The sequence below is a fragment of the Anomaloglossus baeobatrachus genome, chromosome 6 (genome assembly GCF_048569485.1).
Source record: "Anomaloglossus baeobatrachus isolate aAnoBae1 chromosome 6, aAnoBae1.hap1, whole genome shotgun sequence".
NCBI classification, from domain to species: domain Eukaryota; kingdom Metazoa; phylum Chordata; class Amphibia; order Anura; family Aromobatidae; genus Anomaloglossus; species Anomaloglossus baeobatrachus.
The window spans coordinates 541,981,986-542,002,734 of record NC_134358.1 but is presented as its reverse complement, the minus strand read 5'-3'; the positions used below and the strand labels follow the sequence as shown (position 1 = coordinate 542,002,734).

The 20,749-nt window shown below is 42.1% G+C and overlaps 1 protein-coding gene across 1 annotated transcript in view; it reads left to right on the top strand.

Moving 5' to 3' along the window:
* ITGA8 (integrin subunit alpha 8) overlaps nucleotides 1–20,749 on the top strand; it is a 287,198-nt gene that overhangs the window by 92,604 nt on the left and 173,845 nt on the right. Inside the window, exons 7-8 of the mRNA XM_075315623.1 lie at nucleotides 6,137–6,262; nucleotides 16,800–16,844. Of these exons, the coding sequence (XP_075171738.1) occupies nucleotides 6,137–6,262; nucleotides 16,800–16,844 (171 nt within the window). The remainder of the gene's footprint in view (nucleotides 1–6,136; nucleotides 6,263–16,799; nucleotides 16,845–20,749) is intronic.

Here is a 20,749-nt window from a genome sequence, read left to right as displayed (position 1 = left end):
TGATGAGCGGGCACTACCATGCTCGGGTGCTCAGTACTGGTAACTAGTGATGAGCGAGCACTACCATGCTCAGGTGCTCAGTACTCGTAACTAGTGATGAGCGAGCACTACCATGCTCGGGTGCTCGGTATTGGTAACTTGTGATGAGCGGGCACTACCATGCTCGAGAGCTCGATACTCGTAACAATCAGTTGGATGCTCGAATGCGCATGACTCGAGTACCCAAATATAATAGAAGTCAGTGGGGAACTTGAGCATTTTTTTGGCAGATTTCCCAGAAAAATGTTTGAGTTCCCCATTGATTTCCATTATACTTGGTATACGAGTCAAGCCTGTCCGAGCACCAACTGCTTGTTACAAGTATCGACCAATCGAGCATGGTAGTTCTCACTCATCACTAGTTACGAGTAATGAGCACCCGAGCATGGTAGTGCCCACTCATCACTAGTTACGAGTACTGAGCACCTGAGCATGGTAGTGCTCGCTCATCACTAGTTACTAGTACTGAGCACCTGAGCATGGTAGTGCCCACTCATCACTAGTTACGAGTACTGAGCACCTGAGCATGGTAGTGCTCACTCATCACTAGTTACGAGTACCGAGCACCTGAGCATGGTAGTGCTCACTCATCACTAGTTACGAGTACTGAGCACCTGTGCATGGTAGTGCTCACTCATCACTAGTTACGAGTACCGAGCACCTGAGCATGGTAGTGCTCACTCATCACTAGTTACGAGTACTGAGCACCTGTGCATGGTAGTGCTCACTCATCACTAGTTACGAGTACCGAGCACCCGAGCATGGTAGTGCTCACTCATCACTAGTTACGAGTACTGAGCACCTGAGCATGGTAGTGCTCACTCATCACTAGTTACGAGTACTGAGCAACTGAGCATGGTAGTGCCCGCTCATCACTAGTTACGAGTACAGAGCACCTGAGTATGCTAGTGCCCGCTCATCACTAGTTACGAGTACTGACCACCCGAGCATTGTAGTGCCCGCTCATCACTAGTTACGAGTACTGAGCACCCGAGCATGGTAGTGCCCGCTGATCACTAGTTATGAGTACAGAGCACCCGAGCATGGTAGTGCCCACTGATCACTAGTTACGAGTACAGAGCACCCGAGCATTGTAGTGCCCGCTCATCACTAGTTACAAGTACTGACCACCCGAGCATTGTAGTGCCCGCTGATCACTAGTTACGAGTACAGAGCACCCGAGCATTGTAGTGCCCGCTGATCACTAGTTACGAGTACAGAGCACCTGAGCATGGTAGTGCTCACTCATCACTAGTTACGAGTACAGAGCACCCAAGCATGGTAGTGCTCGCTCATCACTAGTTACGAGTACTGACCACCCGAGCATTGTAGTGCCCGCTGATCACTAGTTATGAGTACAGAGCACCTGAGCATGGTAGTGCCCGCTGATCAGTAGTTACGAGTACAGAGCACCTGAGCATGGTAGTGCCCGCTCATCACTAGTTACGAGTACTGACCACCCGAGCATTGTAGTGCCCGCTGATCACTAGTTACGAGTACAGAGCACCCGAGCATTGTAGTGCTCACTCATCACTAGTTACGAGTACAGAGCACCCAAGCATGGTAGTGCTCACTCATCACTAGTTACGAGTACAGAGCACCCAAGCATGGTAGTGCCCGCTCATCACTAGTTTACTGTTTAGAAAGTTGCTTAACTTTGCATTTAGGAAGGAAATGAACAGTAAAAAAAATCCATGCACATGTGTATTCTTGTATATATGAAGCTCGTAAAAAAAAAAACATACATACAAGTCATAATGGTTAAAAATGTTGTTATTCCACAGGACACACAGTCCAGCCATCCCTGATGAGAAGATTATGTATTACTGATTTGGAGGGGAAAAATACCATGTCTGTCACCCATCTGTTTGATATACAGTAAATCGTTCGCAAGAAACTGTATACAGGATAGTTGATTTGAGATTTCTGAGTCCTACACAAGGAAAGCTTGCTTTCTGAGGGCTGAAGCTAAAGGGAACGCAATGATTGCAATCAAATCCATATAATTATATCTTACTGGGCTCAACTTTATTAAACAGTATCACTATCAGAGGAGCTATGACATCATACTAATCAGACAATGACATCATACTAATCAGACAATGACATCATACTAATCAGACAATGACATCATACTAATCAGACAATGACGTCATACTAATCAGACAATGACATCATACTAATCAGACAATGACATCATACTAATCAGACAATGACGTCATAGTAATCAGACAATGACATCATACTAATCAGACAATGACGTCATACTAATCAGACAATGACATCATACTAATCAGACAATGACATCATACTAATCAGACAATGACATCATACTAATCAGACAATGACATCATACTAATCAGAAAATGACGTCATACTAATCAGACAATGACATCATACTAATCAGACAATGCCATCATACTAATCAGACAATGACATCATACTAATCAGACAATGACGTCATACTAATCAGACAATGACATCATACTAATCAGACAATGCCATCATACTAATCAGACAATGACATCATACTAATCAGAAAATGACGTCATACTAATCAGACAATGACATCATACTAATCAGACAATGCCATCATACTAATCAGACAATGACATCATACTAATCAGACAATGACGTCATACTAATCAGACAATGACATCATACTAATCAGACAATGCCATCATACTAATCAGACAATGACATCATACTAATCAGACAATGACGTCATACTAATCAGACAATGACGTCATACTAATCAGACAATGACATCATACTAATCAGACAATGCCATCATACTAATCTGACAATGCCATCATACTAATCTGACAATGCTATCATACTAATCAGACAATGACATCATACTAATCTGACAATGACATCATACTAATCTGACAATGACATCATACTAATCAGACAATGACATCATACTAATCTGACAATGACATCATACTAATCAATGACATCATACTAATCAGACAATTACATCATACTAATCAGACAATGACGTCATACTAATCAGACAATGACTTCATACTAATCAGACAATGACATCATACTAATCAGACAATGACGTCATACTAATCAGACAATGACATCATACTAATCAGACAATGACATCATACTAATCTGACAATGACTCTAACAATGACATCATACTAATCAGACAATGACATCATACTAATCTGACAATGACATCATTCTAATCTGACAATGACATCATACTAATCAGACAATGACATCATACTAATCTGACAATGACATCATACTAATCAGACAATGACATCATACTAATCTGACAATGACATCATACTAATCAGACAATGACATCATACTAATCTGACAATGACATCATACTAATCAGACAATTACATCATACTAATCTGACAATGACATCATACTAATCTGACAATGACATCATACTAATCAGACAATGACATCATACTAATCTGACAATGACATCATTCTAATCTGACAATGACATCATACTAATCAGACAATGACATCATACTAATCTGACAATGACATCATACTAATCAGACAATGACATCATACTAATCTGACAATGACATCATACTAATCAATGACATCATACTAATCAGACAATTACATCATACTAATCAGACAATGACATCATACTAATCAGACAATGACTTCATACTAATCAGACAATGACATCATACTAATCAGACAATGACGTCATACTAATCAGACAATGACATCATACTAATCAGACAATGACATCATACTAATCTGACAATGACTCTAACAATGACATCATACTAATCAGACAATGACATCATACTAATCTGACAATGACATCATACTAATCTGACAATGACATCATACTAATCAGACAATGACATCATACTAATCTGACAATGACATCATACTAATCAGACAATGACATCATACTAATCTGACAATGACATCATACTAATCAGACAATGACATCATACTAATCAGACAATGACATCATACTAATCTGACAATGACATCATACTAATCTGACAATGACATCATACTAATCAGACAATGACATCATACTAATCTGACAATGACATCATACTAATCTGACAATGACATCATACTAATCAGACAATGACATCATACTAATCTGACAATGACATCATACTAATCTGACAATGACAGCATACTAATCAGACAATGACATCATACTAATCTGACAATGACATCATACTAATCAGACAATTACATCATACTAATATGACGTCATCAAGTTCTTTGTGGCCATCCCACTTCATCTAGAAATTCCTCTTTATTATTATGTCCATACATCCTACAGCATGACATTATCATATACTGGTACAACTGAGGGTGTCCTGGTGGTTAGGTGGTAAGCCCATAAATACAGATTTTTCACCAGTGTGCAGGAAAGTTCTATGATTACTGATTTAGTAAAAATTTCTATAATTCTTTAGCTTTTTTTTTAGAATAAAGCCGTTGTGTGTGTATATGAGGGATAACACTATTTGTGCCGATGATATGTTTTGCATCCTGCATTTATTTTTTTACCAGTTTCCCCTCTGCAGACTCTATCTCTAATTTTCAGTTGTCTCTGAGCTAGTGGGTGGTGAATAGCTGTTATGATGTTTCCTATACACAGCACACACAGACATGAAGAGCTCTTGCTCTCTTTTATGTAGCACATGTAGGACATTATGTAGCAGTACTGAGCAGTGTAGCAGTGAATCCAGCACTGGGGTGAGATAAAACACTTACGAGAAACAGCAGCACAGTCTCTCTATTCTGCTTCTCCCATCTCCTTTTCATAGACTTCTATAAGTAGCTATAATCTGACCTTTCTGGGAGCTATCATTTTGTCTTGTATTGAGGAAAATGAGTTATAGAATGGAGGACATTATGCAGCAGTACTGAGCAGTGTAGCAGTGAATCCTGCAATGGGGTGAGATAAAACACTTACTAGAAACAGGAGCACAGTCTCTTTGCTATTCTGCTTCTCCCATCCCCTTTCCATAGACTTCAATAAGCAGATATAATCTGATCTTTCTGGGAGCGCTGTCTGTCTTGTATTAAGCAAAATGACTTTTTGCATGAAGGACATTATTGTCACGGATGTGTTACAGCCTGACACGGAGGTGTCACTGCTGGCTGACAATCTAGTGGAAGCGAGTGGTAGAAAATGCCAAAGATTATCAGCACATGTTATCTGACAGTTCCCTGTTTCTGCAGCTGCGAACTCTATGACCCTGGGAAACTGTCAGTTTTTCCTCTTAGTTGCCAGCTTCTGACTTCCTTTATTAACCTCACCCTGGGGTGGTTTGAGTGTGGTTTATAGGTTGTTCCTGGCTGTGCTCTGGAGAGGTCATCTTCTGTTTCTACAGACTTCTGTAGTATTGTTGCTGAAGTTTGCCTGAATCATCTATGGATAAGTAGTTCATGCACTTTCCCCTGTGTCCCTCTTGTGTCTTCCTTTAGCGTTTAGTGGGTTTGACGAAGAGCTCATCCCACCCATTCCCTATTTAGGGCCCAGCACTAGGGATACCTAGGGTCAGGTATCCGGCTCGGCACATAGGTGCAGAACCTATCAAGGGTGGTGAGTGACCCAAAGGACCAGCAGAAGTTTTGACAGCGATCACCATCTCCCCCTTCCCTAGACACAGAGGTCCCGTTACCTTTCACCCACCGTCACTTGGTAGCATGACAATTATACAGCAGTATTGAGAAGTGTATCAGTGAACCCAGGACAAGGGTGAGATAAAACACTTACTAGAAACAGCAGCACAGTCTCTATTTGCTATTCTCCTCCTCCCATCCTGTTTCCATAGACTTCAATAAGCAGCAATAACCTGATTCTTCTGTGAGCTCTCAGCCTGTCCAGTATTGAGCAAGATGGGTTTAGGTTGTTTTTTATTTCAGCATCAATGATGAGTTTAGGATAATGAGGGAGGAAAATGGCTCATAAGTGGAGAAAGAAGAATATATCTCTTGTAAGATATATTACAAATAACATATTCACATGTAATATTAATTTATGCAAAATTACAGAGATCAATTCTAAATGATAAGAACTGTTATTTTATTGAAAGATTCATGAAGTAATTGTATTTGTTTTCAGGGCAGGTCTTCAGCGCCAACATCGCGGAAATATTTAAAGGCTATTCCTTCCGGAACATTATCAGAAACCTTGCTGGAGAAAAGAAAACTAAAGTGGGAGACTCTGCCTACGACTACAGCTACAGAGGTAAGACGAAAAGAGAACCCTCAGAAGAAAAATGAAATGATTCCTACCATCCCCCTAACTTAGCGCATGGACTTTAACCTGAACATCTGACTGGACGCCGAACCCCATAAAAGTTTATGGGAACCCGAATTTTGTACTGTAAAATGGTTTTAGAAATGGCTAGGGGTATTAGAGCAGGACTGTTATACTTACCGAGTCTTACGCACAGCTGTAGAACTATTTCTGGGTCCGATAATTAACTCTCATACATATTCACTACTTCCCCCGCCCACCATCGGTCCCGGAGTCTGTGATTGGTTGCAGTCAAGCCACGCCCCCCACCTTGTGTGACATTGTCTATGGTTGGTTGGAAACACACACACCGTGTGTGTCCCTATAATGGTGTAAAAATAAATAAATTACTAAATAGATTGGCGTAGGGTCTCCCCTTATTATGATACCCAGTGCAAATAAAGCAAACGGCTACAGGCTGCAGCCCCCAGCTTACCTTGACTGTGTATCAAAATAAGAAGGACTCTATGCAGCTTTTTTTTTTTTAATTATTTAAATAAATAATTAAAAAAAAACGACATGCTGTGGTCCCTCCCCCCCAATTTTAATTACCAACCATGATAAAGCCAACAGCTGGGGTCTGGTATTCTCAGGCCGGGGAGGCCCAAGGTTATTGGGAGGGAACCGCACACTGGTTTTTACATTATTTATTTAAATGTTCATTTGTAATACTTTGGAAGGAAGCCTTTCCAGCCAATGACTAAAATCTGGAAGCCATGGACAACACCATTGCTGTATTTCATCCTCTGTGATGCTTTACTGCCTTTACTGCAGTAACTTCAGTTGTTGCTTGTTTGCTGCTCTTTCTACCTAAGTTTTGTCTTAATCATGTGAAATGCAGCTCGATTGGGTGAGATCTGGTGATGACTTGGACGTTGCAGACTATTCCACTTCTTTCCTTTCTCAGAATTTTTTGGGTCATTGTCCATCTGTACTGTGAAGCTCTGTTCAATCATTGCTGCATTTGGTTGAATCTGATCAGAAACTTTCGCCCTGTACACTTCAGAATTCATCCGGCTGCTTCTGTCTTCAGTCACATCATCAATAACCACTAGTGACCCAGGCCATTTGAAGCCCTGCATGCTGGGCCATCACGCCGTCATGTGTTACAGAGGGCGTTCTGTGCTCCGGATCAGGAGCCGCTCCAAGCCTTCTCCAGACCTTCTTTTTCCCATCATTCTGGTACAGGTTGATCTTAGTCTCATCTGTACTCTGCTGCTTTTCCAGAACTGGGCAACTTCTTTAGATGTTTTTTGGCAAAGTCTAATCTGGTCTTTCTATTTTTGCTGCTGATTAATGGTTTTCACCTTGTGGTGACCCCTCTATATTTGCTGTCATGAAGTCTTCTCTTTATGGTAGACTTAGATACTAAAACACCAACTTCCTGGAGAATGTTCTTCACTTGGGTGGATGTTGTGAAGGTTGTTCTTCACCGTGGAAAGGATTCTGTGATCATCCACCACTGTTGTCTTCCGTGGGCATCCAGGCCTTTTTGACTTCACAAGCTTTTTTTGCAAAATGTAAAATATTGATTTGACCATCGTTTGTAGGCGCAATTAATGTGAGTCCTTAAAGGATTGTGTGACGCCCTGGACTAGCCAGGTGGTCACAGACACAACACCACACACACCCCTTCCCCGGATAGGTGACAACAGTCACACAAAAACACTTGTTGCCACCCTCCAGGGTCTGATGTCCACACCAGGTGGGGCGGAGTCAGGTGGTTGACTCCGCCCACCGAGGAGTTCACAGGCCTGGAGGCGGGAAAACAAAGACAGTGCAGTAGTGCAGGAGTGCAGTCAGTGCAGTAGAGTTGGAGAGTTGACAGTGGAGGAGTGAGGAGAGAAGTCAAGGGCAGACCTGGGACCAAGCCTGCCACGGACTGTCTAGGTGTCTGGGCCAGAGCCCAGGCACCTCCAACAAGGTCGGCAGACAGTGGTGGCCGTCTGCAGGAGTTGGCGAACGGTCGGTGGAACCGTAGGACCGGGGTCGGGCGGTGGCCCGCTGGTACCGAACCGGGGAGCCGATTGGAGCCAAGCACCAGGCAGGGTACTCAGACCCCGACTAGGCTAGAAGCCTCCCTGATAGTCGAATTTACTGATTGCGGTCTGGACCTCAGGGGTTCATTCCCACCCAAGTCCCGATTGACGGCAACAGCCCAACCATCCCGGATAAGTGCCACCGCCAAAGGCAATAGATCCAAAGGGCCAGCGCCTGCGGGCAAACGGGCTCCTATGACATTTAGACGCCGGGGAGCGGACTACCAGTGTCCAGGCACAGGAGTCACTCACAACACAACACAGGTGCAGGAATACGACAGCCATCACCAACCTAACCAGGGAGAACACTGCAGCCGGCTGCGGGCCCCGTCCATTCTACAGCTTAGTTTACCAGAGACTCCGTTATCTTGTGTCAGAGTGAGTACACCAGTGCCGTCAGGCACCACACCGCGCTGCACCGCGACCCTGCGCCCTGGACCCCGGCCTTCATCCTCCCTGCGGGCCCCTGGGACCATCGCCCCTGCCCACGGAGGGGTTAACACCAAGCTGCATAACACCGTCACCGGGAGGCCTAGTCAACGGCAGCGGTGGTGTCCATCCTACGATCACCACAACCCGTGGGTGGCGTCACGAACTTTACCAAACAAGCACCCCAAACTCCCCCCCCTGTGTGCACCGCCACTACATCCTTCCAGAGCGACGTGACCCCCGGGTCCGGAGGCGCTCGAGCCACCCACACATGAGCCCGGACCCGAGCGGCTCGGCGGCCGCAGCCCAGGCCACGGGGCGGTACAATTGCACTTGCACTTTCCATATTCGCTAACTTCATGTTGTTACCTATTCTCACCTGGAATGCCACATCTTGCAGTAGCTGCTGTATGAGTAATGTAGGAGTACTTGCTGGCCATTTAAAGTAATTGGTGTCCCCTGAATACATGGAGGTGATGGGGCCATATGAGCATCCTGGTTGAGCTTTGGACTCCCTATACCACGTCCATATGACCTAAAGAGCTGATGGACAGGGGTTTATCATTGTGACACAGCTCCTTCTATGACTTATGGAGAATCTTAAAGGGAACCTGTCAGCAGATTTGGGGCCTATAAACTGCGACCCCCACCAATGGGCTCTTATACACATCATTCTAACATGTTGTATATAAGAGCCCAGGCCGCTGTGTAGAACGTAAAAATGACTTTATAATACTTACCTAAGGGGCGGTGCAGTGGAGTTGGGTCATATGGGCGTCTCCGTTCTCCGGTGCCGGCGCCTCCTCTTTCGGCCATCTGAAGCCAGGATGCATGACGTGTCCTACGTCATTCACACTCGCCGGTCCCGCGCAGGCCCACTACAATACTTTGATCTGCCCTACTCATGGCAGATCAAAGTGTGCCTACGCAGGACCTCAATGCCGGCGAGTGTGGATGACGTAGGACGCATCATGCACCCCGGCTTCAGAAGAAGGACGACAAAGATGGCCGAAAGAGGAGGCGCCGGCACCGGAGAACGGAGACACCCATATGACCCAACTCCACCGCAGTGACCGTTTAGGTAAGTATTATTAACTGATTTTTACATTCTACACAGCGGCCTGGGCTCTTATATACAGCATTTTAGAATGCTGTATATAAGAGCCCGGTGGTGGTGGCCGCAGCTTATAGGCCCCAAATCTGCTGAGACGTTCCCTTTAAAAAAAAATTCCAAAACCTCCACCTTTTACTGCTAATGACAATCCCGAACCATCACTTGCAGCTCAATTAGCTCTTTTTATGGGAATTTATATGGAAAATGGATTTATTCAGAGGCAGTAAAATCCTAGAATTTATAGAACGGATTCCGGCGGTGATGTATAAACAGGATGTCATCCATTCAGGTCTCCCCTTCTATATAAAGTGTCTCGTTCTGATCTCTACATTGTGGTTTATTTATATACAGTACATGGAGATAGTTTAATTTTCTCAGATAATCCCTCGCAGAGACGAAACCTAATGTTTATTAACATTGAAAATATACAAACCATTGTGACATTTATGGAGAGGAAATTAATTCCTTTACCTCCTGGGGGGACACGGATCTTTTGTGTTTTGTGCTTTTCAGTAGGGATTTAAGTTGAAGGCAATCGTAGAAGTTAGGATTTCTGCTAAATCTCTTCTAAAAAATCATAAGAATTTTTTTTTTTTAATTAACTGGGTACTTGTCACTCTAGATATGGGGAAATACCAAGAGTACAGCAAAAAGGGAGGGAAGGGAAACCCTGTGTCTAGGGAAGGGGGAGATGGTGAACCCTGATCCAACCTTCTGCTGGCCTCTGGCTCCCCTGACAAGGTTCCTCGCCTATGTATCTAGCAGGATACCTGGCCCTGGCTGACCCTGAACTGGGCCCTAGGTAAGGAATGGATGGGATGAGCACTTAGTCAACCCTACTAAGCTTTAAATAAGACACAGGGAGCACAAACAGGTGGAAGTGAACAACAACTTATCTCCAAGAAGACTCAGGGAGAGGGAAAGCAACAAACAACATGAGATGAATGCAGACTGCTTGCATCCAAGGCCTGCATAGGAATATGACTCTATCACCAGCAAACACCAAGAGGAAATGTGGATACTTAAGGACACAAGGGGAAGTGACGATAATTAACAGCTGAAAGGGGAGGATATCTGCAAGGTCCTAAAAGGAAAGGGCTTAACCCAAGCAGAGAAGATACTATTTACACCACAGCTGGAAGAATAGAATATCAGGGAGCAGTTTGTGCAGGCAAACACTGCGACCTTCTACAGCCGGACACCTCAGGACTGTCTGTCAACCGTGAGAGTACTGCTTTAGGCTATGAACTATATCTGCGTTTCATACTTGGCATTTAAAGGCTTGGTGGCACAAGTTTTAGAGGAAAATCGAAATGCAATGATATGAATATTGCAGTTATCTTGTATCATTCCTAAAACCAACCCCACAATTCCCTCCTTTTAATATTCAGTGTAATTTCTGAATGGCGTAGAATCATGAGGTGTGATGGGAAAACTGGGAACTGGGGCTCCTAAACTAGTCCACTGACTAGGGGGGCCCTAGATGTCCATGATCACAGAGATACGTCTAATGGTGACAATGTCTGGGCTGCCTTCCTTACCCTGCTCCTGAGCAGCCCTGATCTAATAATCCCCCTCTTTTACACCCCTGGAGGGGGCCGGGACAGGAATGAAAGAATCCACAGATAAGGAAAAGAGGGCAAACTAAAACTCGATCGCACACCACACTCACACAGAGGTATTAGACAACAAGTGATTAGGAGGAAAATAAAGACCATGAAGGAAACAACGAGAGAACTCCACACACAAAGCAATACAATCACCAGCAGGATTGGGTTACAAGAGCACACGGACTAATGTAGCTAAAGCTATAATCGGCATGGGAAGACAATCTTCTCCATCTTAAAAAGGCGCAGAATGACTGTGATAGGTCTCCCACAACATGTGATCCAAGAGGTAACCCGCAGGCTAGCAGAAATTAACTCCTGCAAGCCCAATCACTAATGAGAACATAGCTGGTCCATTCCTGAGCCTGTCGGTGTAACTCAGAAGCACCAAAGGAGACATATTGTGGAGTATCAGACTCTGCAAGGTGAACAGGGTCAGATGCCACCATGACACTCGACGAGTTTAGAGCCAAACAGCATGTAACACGTAGGCAGCCGTATGATCTTCTGGCAGGTCCTCAATGACAGCCATGTCTCTGCTCTACTGTTGCCATAAACCGGTCATTATAATTACTGAAGGTAGAAATTAGGCAACGTATAATATAATTCCATATGTTCCATATGGTAAACAGGTCTAGAAACCCTTGTTTCATGTCTGGTGCAATCTAAGACGCGAACATTGGATTCTTGATGCTTTAGGATGTGTTTACACGATCTTGGACGTATAATCAGAATTTGTGGTTCTCATTGACTGTTTGCCAGTTCCGGTTGACAAGGAAATTTCTTTGGGGGTAATTGTCTCCCCATATATAAATAGACGATACACTGCCTACTGTTTAACCCCAGGCTTTCCCATTTCTTAGAACATAATGTGAGGCCTGTTGTGATGTGGCCATTTATAATGGACTATAATAGAGCTAATTGCAAACATCCACTTTTACATAATGAGAAGATTATGGCTGTACTGTAATCTTCCTGTACAGTGTCAGGTCGTGTTATAATCTGTAAAATCACTAAAATCTACATTTTCCATGGAATGCTGCTGTGTTTTACTGCTATAGCAGCCATCTTGTTTCATATCTCTTCTTTTTGGCATCCACAAAGCTATCCCAGAGTCACCCAGGCTTTATAAAAAATGCATAGTCTCTAATCTCTCCCATTTTCCCTTTTTTACTGTATGTTTGTACCTTGTTTCTATTAGGTTCAATTTTTACCGAAAATCTGCATTCAGTAAAAACATATTATTTACATTATTAAGATAGGAGGTGCGAGTTGGTGTTCATAAAGTTCTATGGAGGGGGAGGAGCTAGAGGAACACACAGTCATTCTGCTGCAAGTTCTCCTGAAATGATAGTTACACTTTAAATCAATTTATCTTATACATTTCTTTATGAATATGGGGGATTTTTCATAAAGTTTTGCATATTACAATCTATAGTTAAGAAAATCTTGAAATCTTGCAGTTTTCACTCTGGCCAAGCCTTTTTTTAGGCTAGCTCTTCCTGTTCTTTAGAGATAATTTTTCAATATCTATATTTTAGGGGTGATGCACATCTATTTGCAGGACACCGTTTACCAGACACAACAGTAATCTGTAGTAAAGTTTAACACATCACAATTTATATTTTTAAAAAATCTTGAAATCTTCCAGTTTTCACTTTTGCCAAGTCTTTCTAAGGCTAACATTTTCTATTCTGTAAAGATCACTTTTCAATACCTATATATTAGAGATGGTGCACATCGATTTGCAGGACACAGTCCACCGGTCACATCAATAATCTGTATTAAAAGTTAACACATCACAGTCTATATTTTAAAAAAAATCTTGAAATAGTGTAGTTTTCATTCTTGACAAGCCTTTTTGTAGGCTAGCACTCCCTGTTCTATAGAGATCATTCTTCAATATCTATATATTAGAGATATATAGAGATATATTAGAGATTATACACTTTGATTTACAGGATACAGTCTTCGGGTCACATCAGTATTCTGTATTAAAGTTAAACACATCACAGTCTGTATTGTAAAAAAAAATCGGTCTTTTTAGACAAGCACTTCCTGTATAGAGATCACTTTTCAATACCTAAGTAAATCACCAATCGGTTACCTGTCTATTGATTAGCTGTCCTGTCATGATGTCACATGTGACATTGAGCCAAAAGAAGAGCCATTGATTCCGTCAACTAAGTGGAGGCTCCTTTGGCTTCCGTTGAGAGGCCACAGATCACTGACATGGCCGATGGACCGGATCCTGAGAATTGAAATGCACTATCTTTAATATGTATGTATTGAAAATAATCTCTATGGAGCAGGACATGATAGCCTTTTGTGAGGCTGGCCAGAGTGAAAACTGCAAGATTTCAGGATATTTTTTTTACATATATACAGATTGTAAAATGAAAACTTAAAAAAAAAAATTGCCAAAGAAATTAAAAAGTTTAGCATAGATTTGCATCAGCACTACTATGTTTTGGTGATTTTTTCCTAAGGTTTTACATTTCACAATCTATAGTTTATAAAATCTTGTAATCTTTCAGTTTTCACTCTAGCCAGGCCTCTTTTTAGGCTAGCACTTCTTGTTCTATAGAGATCACTTTTCAATACATATGTTTTAAGAGATGATGCACATCGATTTGCAGGACACAGTCCATTGGTCACATCACTAATCTGTGGCTTCTGAACGGGAGCCTTGAGAATCACCGGTTACCTGGCTTTTTATTAGCTGGCCTGTCATGACGTCACATGTGACGTCAAGCCAAAAGAAGAGCCATTGATTCTGTCAACAAAGTGGTGGCTCTTAGGGCTCCCGTTCATAGGCCATAGATCATTCACTTGGCCGATAGACCGGATCCTGAGACTTGATATGCACCATCTTTAATATATATGTATTAAAAATAATCTCTACGGAACAGAAAGTGATAGCCTTTTGTGAGGCTTGGCCAGAGTGAAAACTGCAAGATTTCAGGATATTTTTTTAATATGAATATATAGATTGTAAAATATAAAACTTTAAAAAAATCGCCAACAAATTTATAAAGAAGTTTAGCATCAATTCATATCAACTCTACTATATATGAATAAAACTGGATCCATCATTAACTATAGGTAATGGCGCAGCTCATCTCCTCCTCCCTGCACAATGATATCTCCACTGTTGGCAGAACATGCCCACAACACTCCCAAGTTCATGAGTCATCTCCAGGCCGTTATTTCCTATGGTTCATGTTTCTCTAAAGAAAATCTTTAAATGCTGTTAACCCCATCTCAATCAAGGTGGTCGCCTTCATAATCACATGCAGAAAATAAAATAAAAAATAAAGAGTAATGCAAATAATCTAGGTAATATAATTAATGGATATTGACTGGAGAGATGACAGTGCTGGTTTCCACTGCTGCTATATCTATATATCCAGTTAAAAGCCGTGAATATCAAATAATAATAATAAGACTATCAGTGCACAGTGCAGTTTTTAATGCCTTTTTTGATGCAGATTTGGTGCAGATTTTGACACAAATTTGCATGCCTATGTTTATACCAACAAAGTCAATTATAGTCCTGTGCGCATTTTGCTTATTTTTTCCTTGCAGATTTAATGCAGAAAATAATCTGTAGTATGTCAATTGTTAGTGCGTTTTTGCCTGTGGTTTTAGCCCTTCATTAAAAAAAATGCATGGCTCAAAAATGTACCAAACATGCATGCGTTTCTTGGTGCTTTTTTCTGCCAGAAGGTGCAGATTTGATGCAGAAAAAAGTTTCTTGATGTCATATATATATATATATATATATATATATACAGTATATAAAAAATATATAAAGCTGAGTATATGTGTGTGTGTGTGTGTATGTATGTGTGTGTGTGTGTATGTCCGCTAAAGGATTCCCCACCGTCGCATTTACAATCACGAAGTTTTGCACAGACACCCCATGTAACTCAGGGAATGTCATAGACTATGTTTTGAATGGAAAATTTAACCCTGCGCTTTACAGTTACTCTCCAAAAAACCTGCCTCCATTAAAGTGAATGGACCTGGGAGCTACAGGTCATTAATAGCAGCTGTGATTGGTTGCTATAGGAACAAAATAAATTGTTAAAATAAGAAGCTCATAACATGTCAGTGGGGAAACGGATAGAGAGACAGAAAGGGACAGACACAGACAGAGAGAGACAGAAAGAGGGAGACAGGGAAAGAGACAGAGAGAGGGAGACAGACAGTCAAAGAGGCAGAGAGAGGCAGACAGACAGACAGAGAAAGACAGGCAGAAAGGAAAATAGACAAATAGAGAGACAGAGACAGGGAAAGAGACAGAGACAGGGAAAGAGACAGTGACAAGGAAAAAGACAGGGAAATAGACAAGGAAAGAGTTGGAAAGAGAGAGAGAAAGACAGGGAAAGAGACAGACGGGGAAAGAGACAGACGGGGAAAGAGACAGACGGGGAAAGAGACAGACGGGGAAAGAGATAGACGGGGAAAGAGATAGACGGGGAAAGAGACAGACAGGGAAAGAGACAGACGGGGAAAGAGAAAGATGGAGAAAGAGACAGACACAGTGACAGAGAGAGACACACAGAGAGACTGATACAGAGACAGACAGAAAGATAGACACAGACAGACGTTGCTAGAAACAGAGACACACATAGATAGAGACAGACACATAGACAGACAGAGACAGATAGGGAAAGGGACAGACAAAAAAAACAGACACACAGAGACAGACAGGGAAAAAGACAGAGAGGCAGACACACAGAGATAGACACAGAGACAGACTCAGACAGACAGACGGAGACTGGGAGACAGACAGAGAGACAGTTATTATCCTGGGAATCGCCCGGGTGCTACAGCCAGTATATATATATATCTCAAATATGCGCCAAAAACACAGGTAAACCACCCTGTGGGATCAGACCTGCGGATTTATTGCGGATCTTTGACCTCACATTCACTTGCATGGGCAAAATCCGCAAGTAAATCCGCAGTAATAATTGACATGCTGCAGGGAAATCCACACTATTTCTGCAGCGGGAAAACACACAGCATGGGCACAATACTTCACAAATGCCATAGAAACGGCTGGGGACTCACTGCACTGCGGATTTCGGAGAAATCCGCAAAAAAATTGCAGCAAATTCCGCGATAACTCCACAGCGTGGGCACAGGGCCTAAGTATTTTATTACAAAGACGTCTGTCTGACGTCATCTATGTATTATCCGCTCTTTTATAATGATCGTCTCTATGATATGTGCCTGGATAGCAGATTGATTGCACATTATATCTCTTTTTATTTCTTTCTCTACAGGATATTCCGTGGCTGTAGGGGAATTTACAGGCGATTCTGAGCAAGGTAATGTACTAACCCCAGACCACAGACCTGAGTGCATTAGGGCTCTCATAGGACGAGGCTGCTCTTTATCACGCATCCATCATTGTCAGTAATGTGCCTCTGGTTAACTACGAGATTATTAAATATTAACGGACGGGAGCCATTACTGGTGGACGCAGAAGGTAGCCTGGAATGCACATCTTCCCCATCTGATGATGACTCGGGGAAACTTGGGTCTCAGTAGTATAGAAGTCTGCAAACTAATGGCTGCAAATGAGGAAACCAGTCTGGACCTTTAAACCTGTCAAAAAGCTGAACCTAAAAGTAAAACAAACATAAAATGCATAATATGAGTAATAAATTATCCATAATATCCTCTGGTGCTAGGTTATCTCCTGAAATGTATAACACTGGGGTGCTTTTGATTAAGCAGAATGAATAATCCCTTGGGGGATGTCTGATTTCAGATCTCCTTTTTTAATATCCTATTTTCAAATTTTGCGTTAATATTGGTCATTCAATTTTCAAATATTTTTATATCTTCGAAGGTGAAATAAGTACTGAACACGTCACCAATTTTCTAAGTAAATATATTTCTGTTGTCTTTGACATGACTTTCTCACCAGATGTCGTTAACAACCCATCCAATCCACGCAGGCAAAGAAATCAAACCAACGATGTCCATAAATTAAGTTATGTGCAATAATGGGGAATGATACAGGGAAAAAGTATTGAACACGCTTAATGAAATGTAATTAATACGTTGTACAACAGCCTTTGTTGGTCATGAATCTTCAAGACATCTTCTGTATGAAGAAATTAGTCGCATCCATTGCTCAGGTGTAATTTTGGTCCATTCTTCTGTAGAGGGGCGTGAGGTGGAAGTCGTAGGCGAGGGATTGACCCTGGAGGCTTCGGTACGGCATATGAAACAGCTAGTCTTGGCTGGGTGTGTAGACTTGTGTTGCATGGGCAAGGAATCCCTCTAGATCGCATACTGCTGGTGTTGGCTGGTCAAGACCAGATGATGACTTTTACTTACAAGGAGACCAACACTTTACCCAACTGTTTATTCTTGGCAGTAACAATACACTCCAGATAGTGGGGACATATCTTCCAGTACGTTACAGTTTTGCAAGGCAGATTCAGACACAGTCTTAAGCGGGCTTTACACGCTACGACATCGCTAGCAATTGCTAGCGATATCGAGCATGTAAGCACCCGCCCCGTCGTGGATGCGATATCGTGTGACCGCTGCCACAGCAAACATTATCGCTACGGCAGCGTCACACGCACTTACCTGGTCGTCGTCATCGCTGTGACTGCCGAACAATCCCTCCCTCAAGGGGGAGGGACGTTCGGCATCACAGCGACATCACCGCGACGTCACTAAGCGGCTGGCCAATCAAAGCGGAGGGGCGGAGATGAGCGGGACGTAACATCCCACCCACCTCCTTCCTTCCGCATTGTGGCCGGCGGCAGGTAAGGAGACGTTCCTCGCTCCTACGGTGTCACACACAGCGATGTGTGCTGCCACAGGAGCGACGAACCACATCGATAATCAACCATTACCGATTTTTGTTTTTGGGACGACCTCTCCATGGTGAACGATTTTCACCATTTTTGAGGTCGCTTAAGGTCGCTGGTATGTATCACACGCTGCGATATCGTTAATGACGCCGGATGTGCGTCACTAACAACGTCACCCCAACGATAAAACATTAACGATATCGTAGCGTGTAAAGCCCCCTTTAGCTCCCACTGAATTGCTTCAGATCTTACTGGTCTTGTGAGTCCCAACACAACCTAGCCCAGCGTTACAGTACAATTTGTGACAGTCATCTTCCCTTCCCGCAGTCACACGTCCGGTCTCCTTAAGGGTCCCATGATGACCGGAGTAAAATTTATCACTTCTGTACATCTATGGATAAAACTGCTTTGGTCATCGACTATGTCCAAACGCCAGTTAAGATTAACCCAATATCTTCATGGTTAAGGGGCCTTCGTCACTAGAGTCCTGTCCTCTGGCTCCTGTAGTCTGTGGCCACTCTATTTGAGGATCGGTAACTAATTTAAACGCTATTCACATTCCGTGTCTCTGTCAAAATGCAAGGTTCGCGCTATCCCACCTTCCGTCTCCTCTCCTTCTACTTTGTTGTTGAGCAGTGGAGTTCTGTGTGGTGAGCGTACATACAGGAGCGTGCATACAGGCCATGGAGGGCGAGTGCATTACTTATAATTTTCTTTGAAACAATTGTACGTCCTGATTCCAGGTCTTTCTGTAGCTTTTTACAGGTGCCCTTGGCTCTTTGACAATTCTTATGATAATTCTTTTCACTCCTTTGTCTAAAATCTTGCTGGGTGCATATCATCATGGCCGTTTTATGGTGAAATTATGTTCTTTCCACTTCCATATTATAGCCCCAACAGTGCTCATTGTCACCTTCAGTAGTTTAGAAATTCTTCTGTAACCAATTGCATCAGTATATTTTACAACAATAAGGTTGCAAAGGTATTGACATAGCTCACTGGTTTTACCCATCATGAGATGTTTCTTGTGTGGCACCTTGGTAATGAGACACCTTTTTATAGACAATCAGTTGAAGCAGCTGATATTATTTTTCACCAAGTGGCAGGATTGCTTTCTAATTACTGATAGATTTCAGCTGGTGTCTTGACTTTCCATGGCTTTTTTCACCTCTTTTTTTGCATGTATTAAATACTCTTTTCCCTGTGTCATTTCTCATTATTACACATACCTTAATTCAAGGGCAACTATGGTTTGATTTCTTTACCTGTGTGCATCGGATGAGTTGTTACCAGCATCTGGTGAGAATTTCATGTGAATAGCACCTGTAGAATTATATTTACCTAGAAAATTGGTCACGTGTTCAATACTTATTTAACTGCTATATATCTAGATATATATATATATATATATATATATATATATATATATATATATATTACTTAAATGCATATATTTTGAGCTAAAAATCATTTTTGCATTTAGTTTTCATTAAGAATTTTGCAGCATTTGCCTTTTACAGCCTTAATTATTTTGCACCGTCTTGCTGGACGTAGAATTTTTCTGAGAAACGGTCAGCTGGATCTTGGATTTTGTATCTGTCTGATGTGGTTATAAGTTAGCTGAGAAGAATTCAGAAGAAGAAAGAAGAAAGTTATAAAAATTACAAACTCCTCAGAACAAGTTCACTGATGGATTCTCAGTTAACTCACTCTGCAGCCTGTAAAAGGAAAATGGTGCAGAAGTATAGGTGGAAAGACTTTACATGTAGTGACACAAGAGCATGTGTGGCGCGTAGTATGTCCCCAACCAAAGGAATCTTCTACTATGAAGCAATTGGCCAAAACATTGGAAGTTTTCTTTGTCCCCGATATATCCTCATAAAGAAAGGTCAACAGAAGCTGGTAAAAAGGGGCAGCTATTTCCATCCTTCTTATGACTATAAAAAATAAATGTCTCCTAAACGTCAAACTTTCATGATACTAGTGGATTTTTTTTGGCTTAGAAGCATTTTTAAAGCATTTTTTTCCCCACACATTTTTGTGAAGAAAAAACTCAGTATTTTACATTAACAGCAAAATTGATGAGATTTCTAAAACCTCATTCACACTGTCCTTTTTTTTCTTTGCTTTTTTTATTGCCTTTTTCTAAAAAAAAGGTAGCATATCAATTTTGCTACTTTTTCCCATTGAGATGAAAATGCTTAGCACAAAAAAAACACATAAAAAAGTAACAAAACACGTAATGAAGTAAAAAAAAAACTTGTGGAATTCCTCTGTGGTTTTTCTGGCCATAGAATGTGTTTTTCTGGCCATAGCCTGTGCTTTTCTTGCCATAGCCTGTGTATTTTTCTGGCGATAGCTTGTGTGTTTTTCTGGCCATAGCCTGTGTTTTTCTG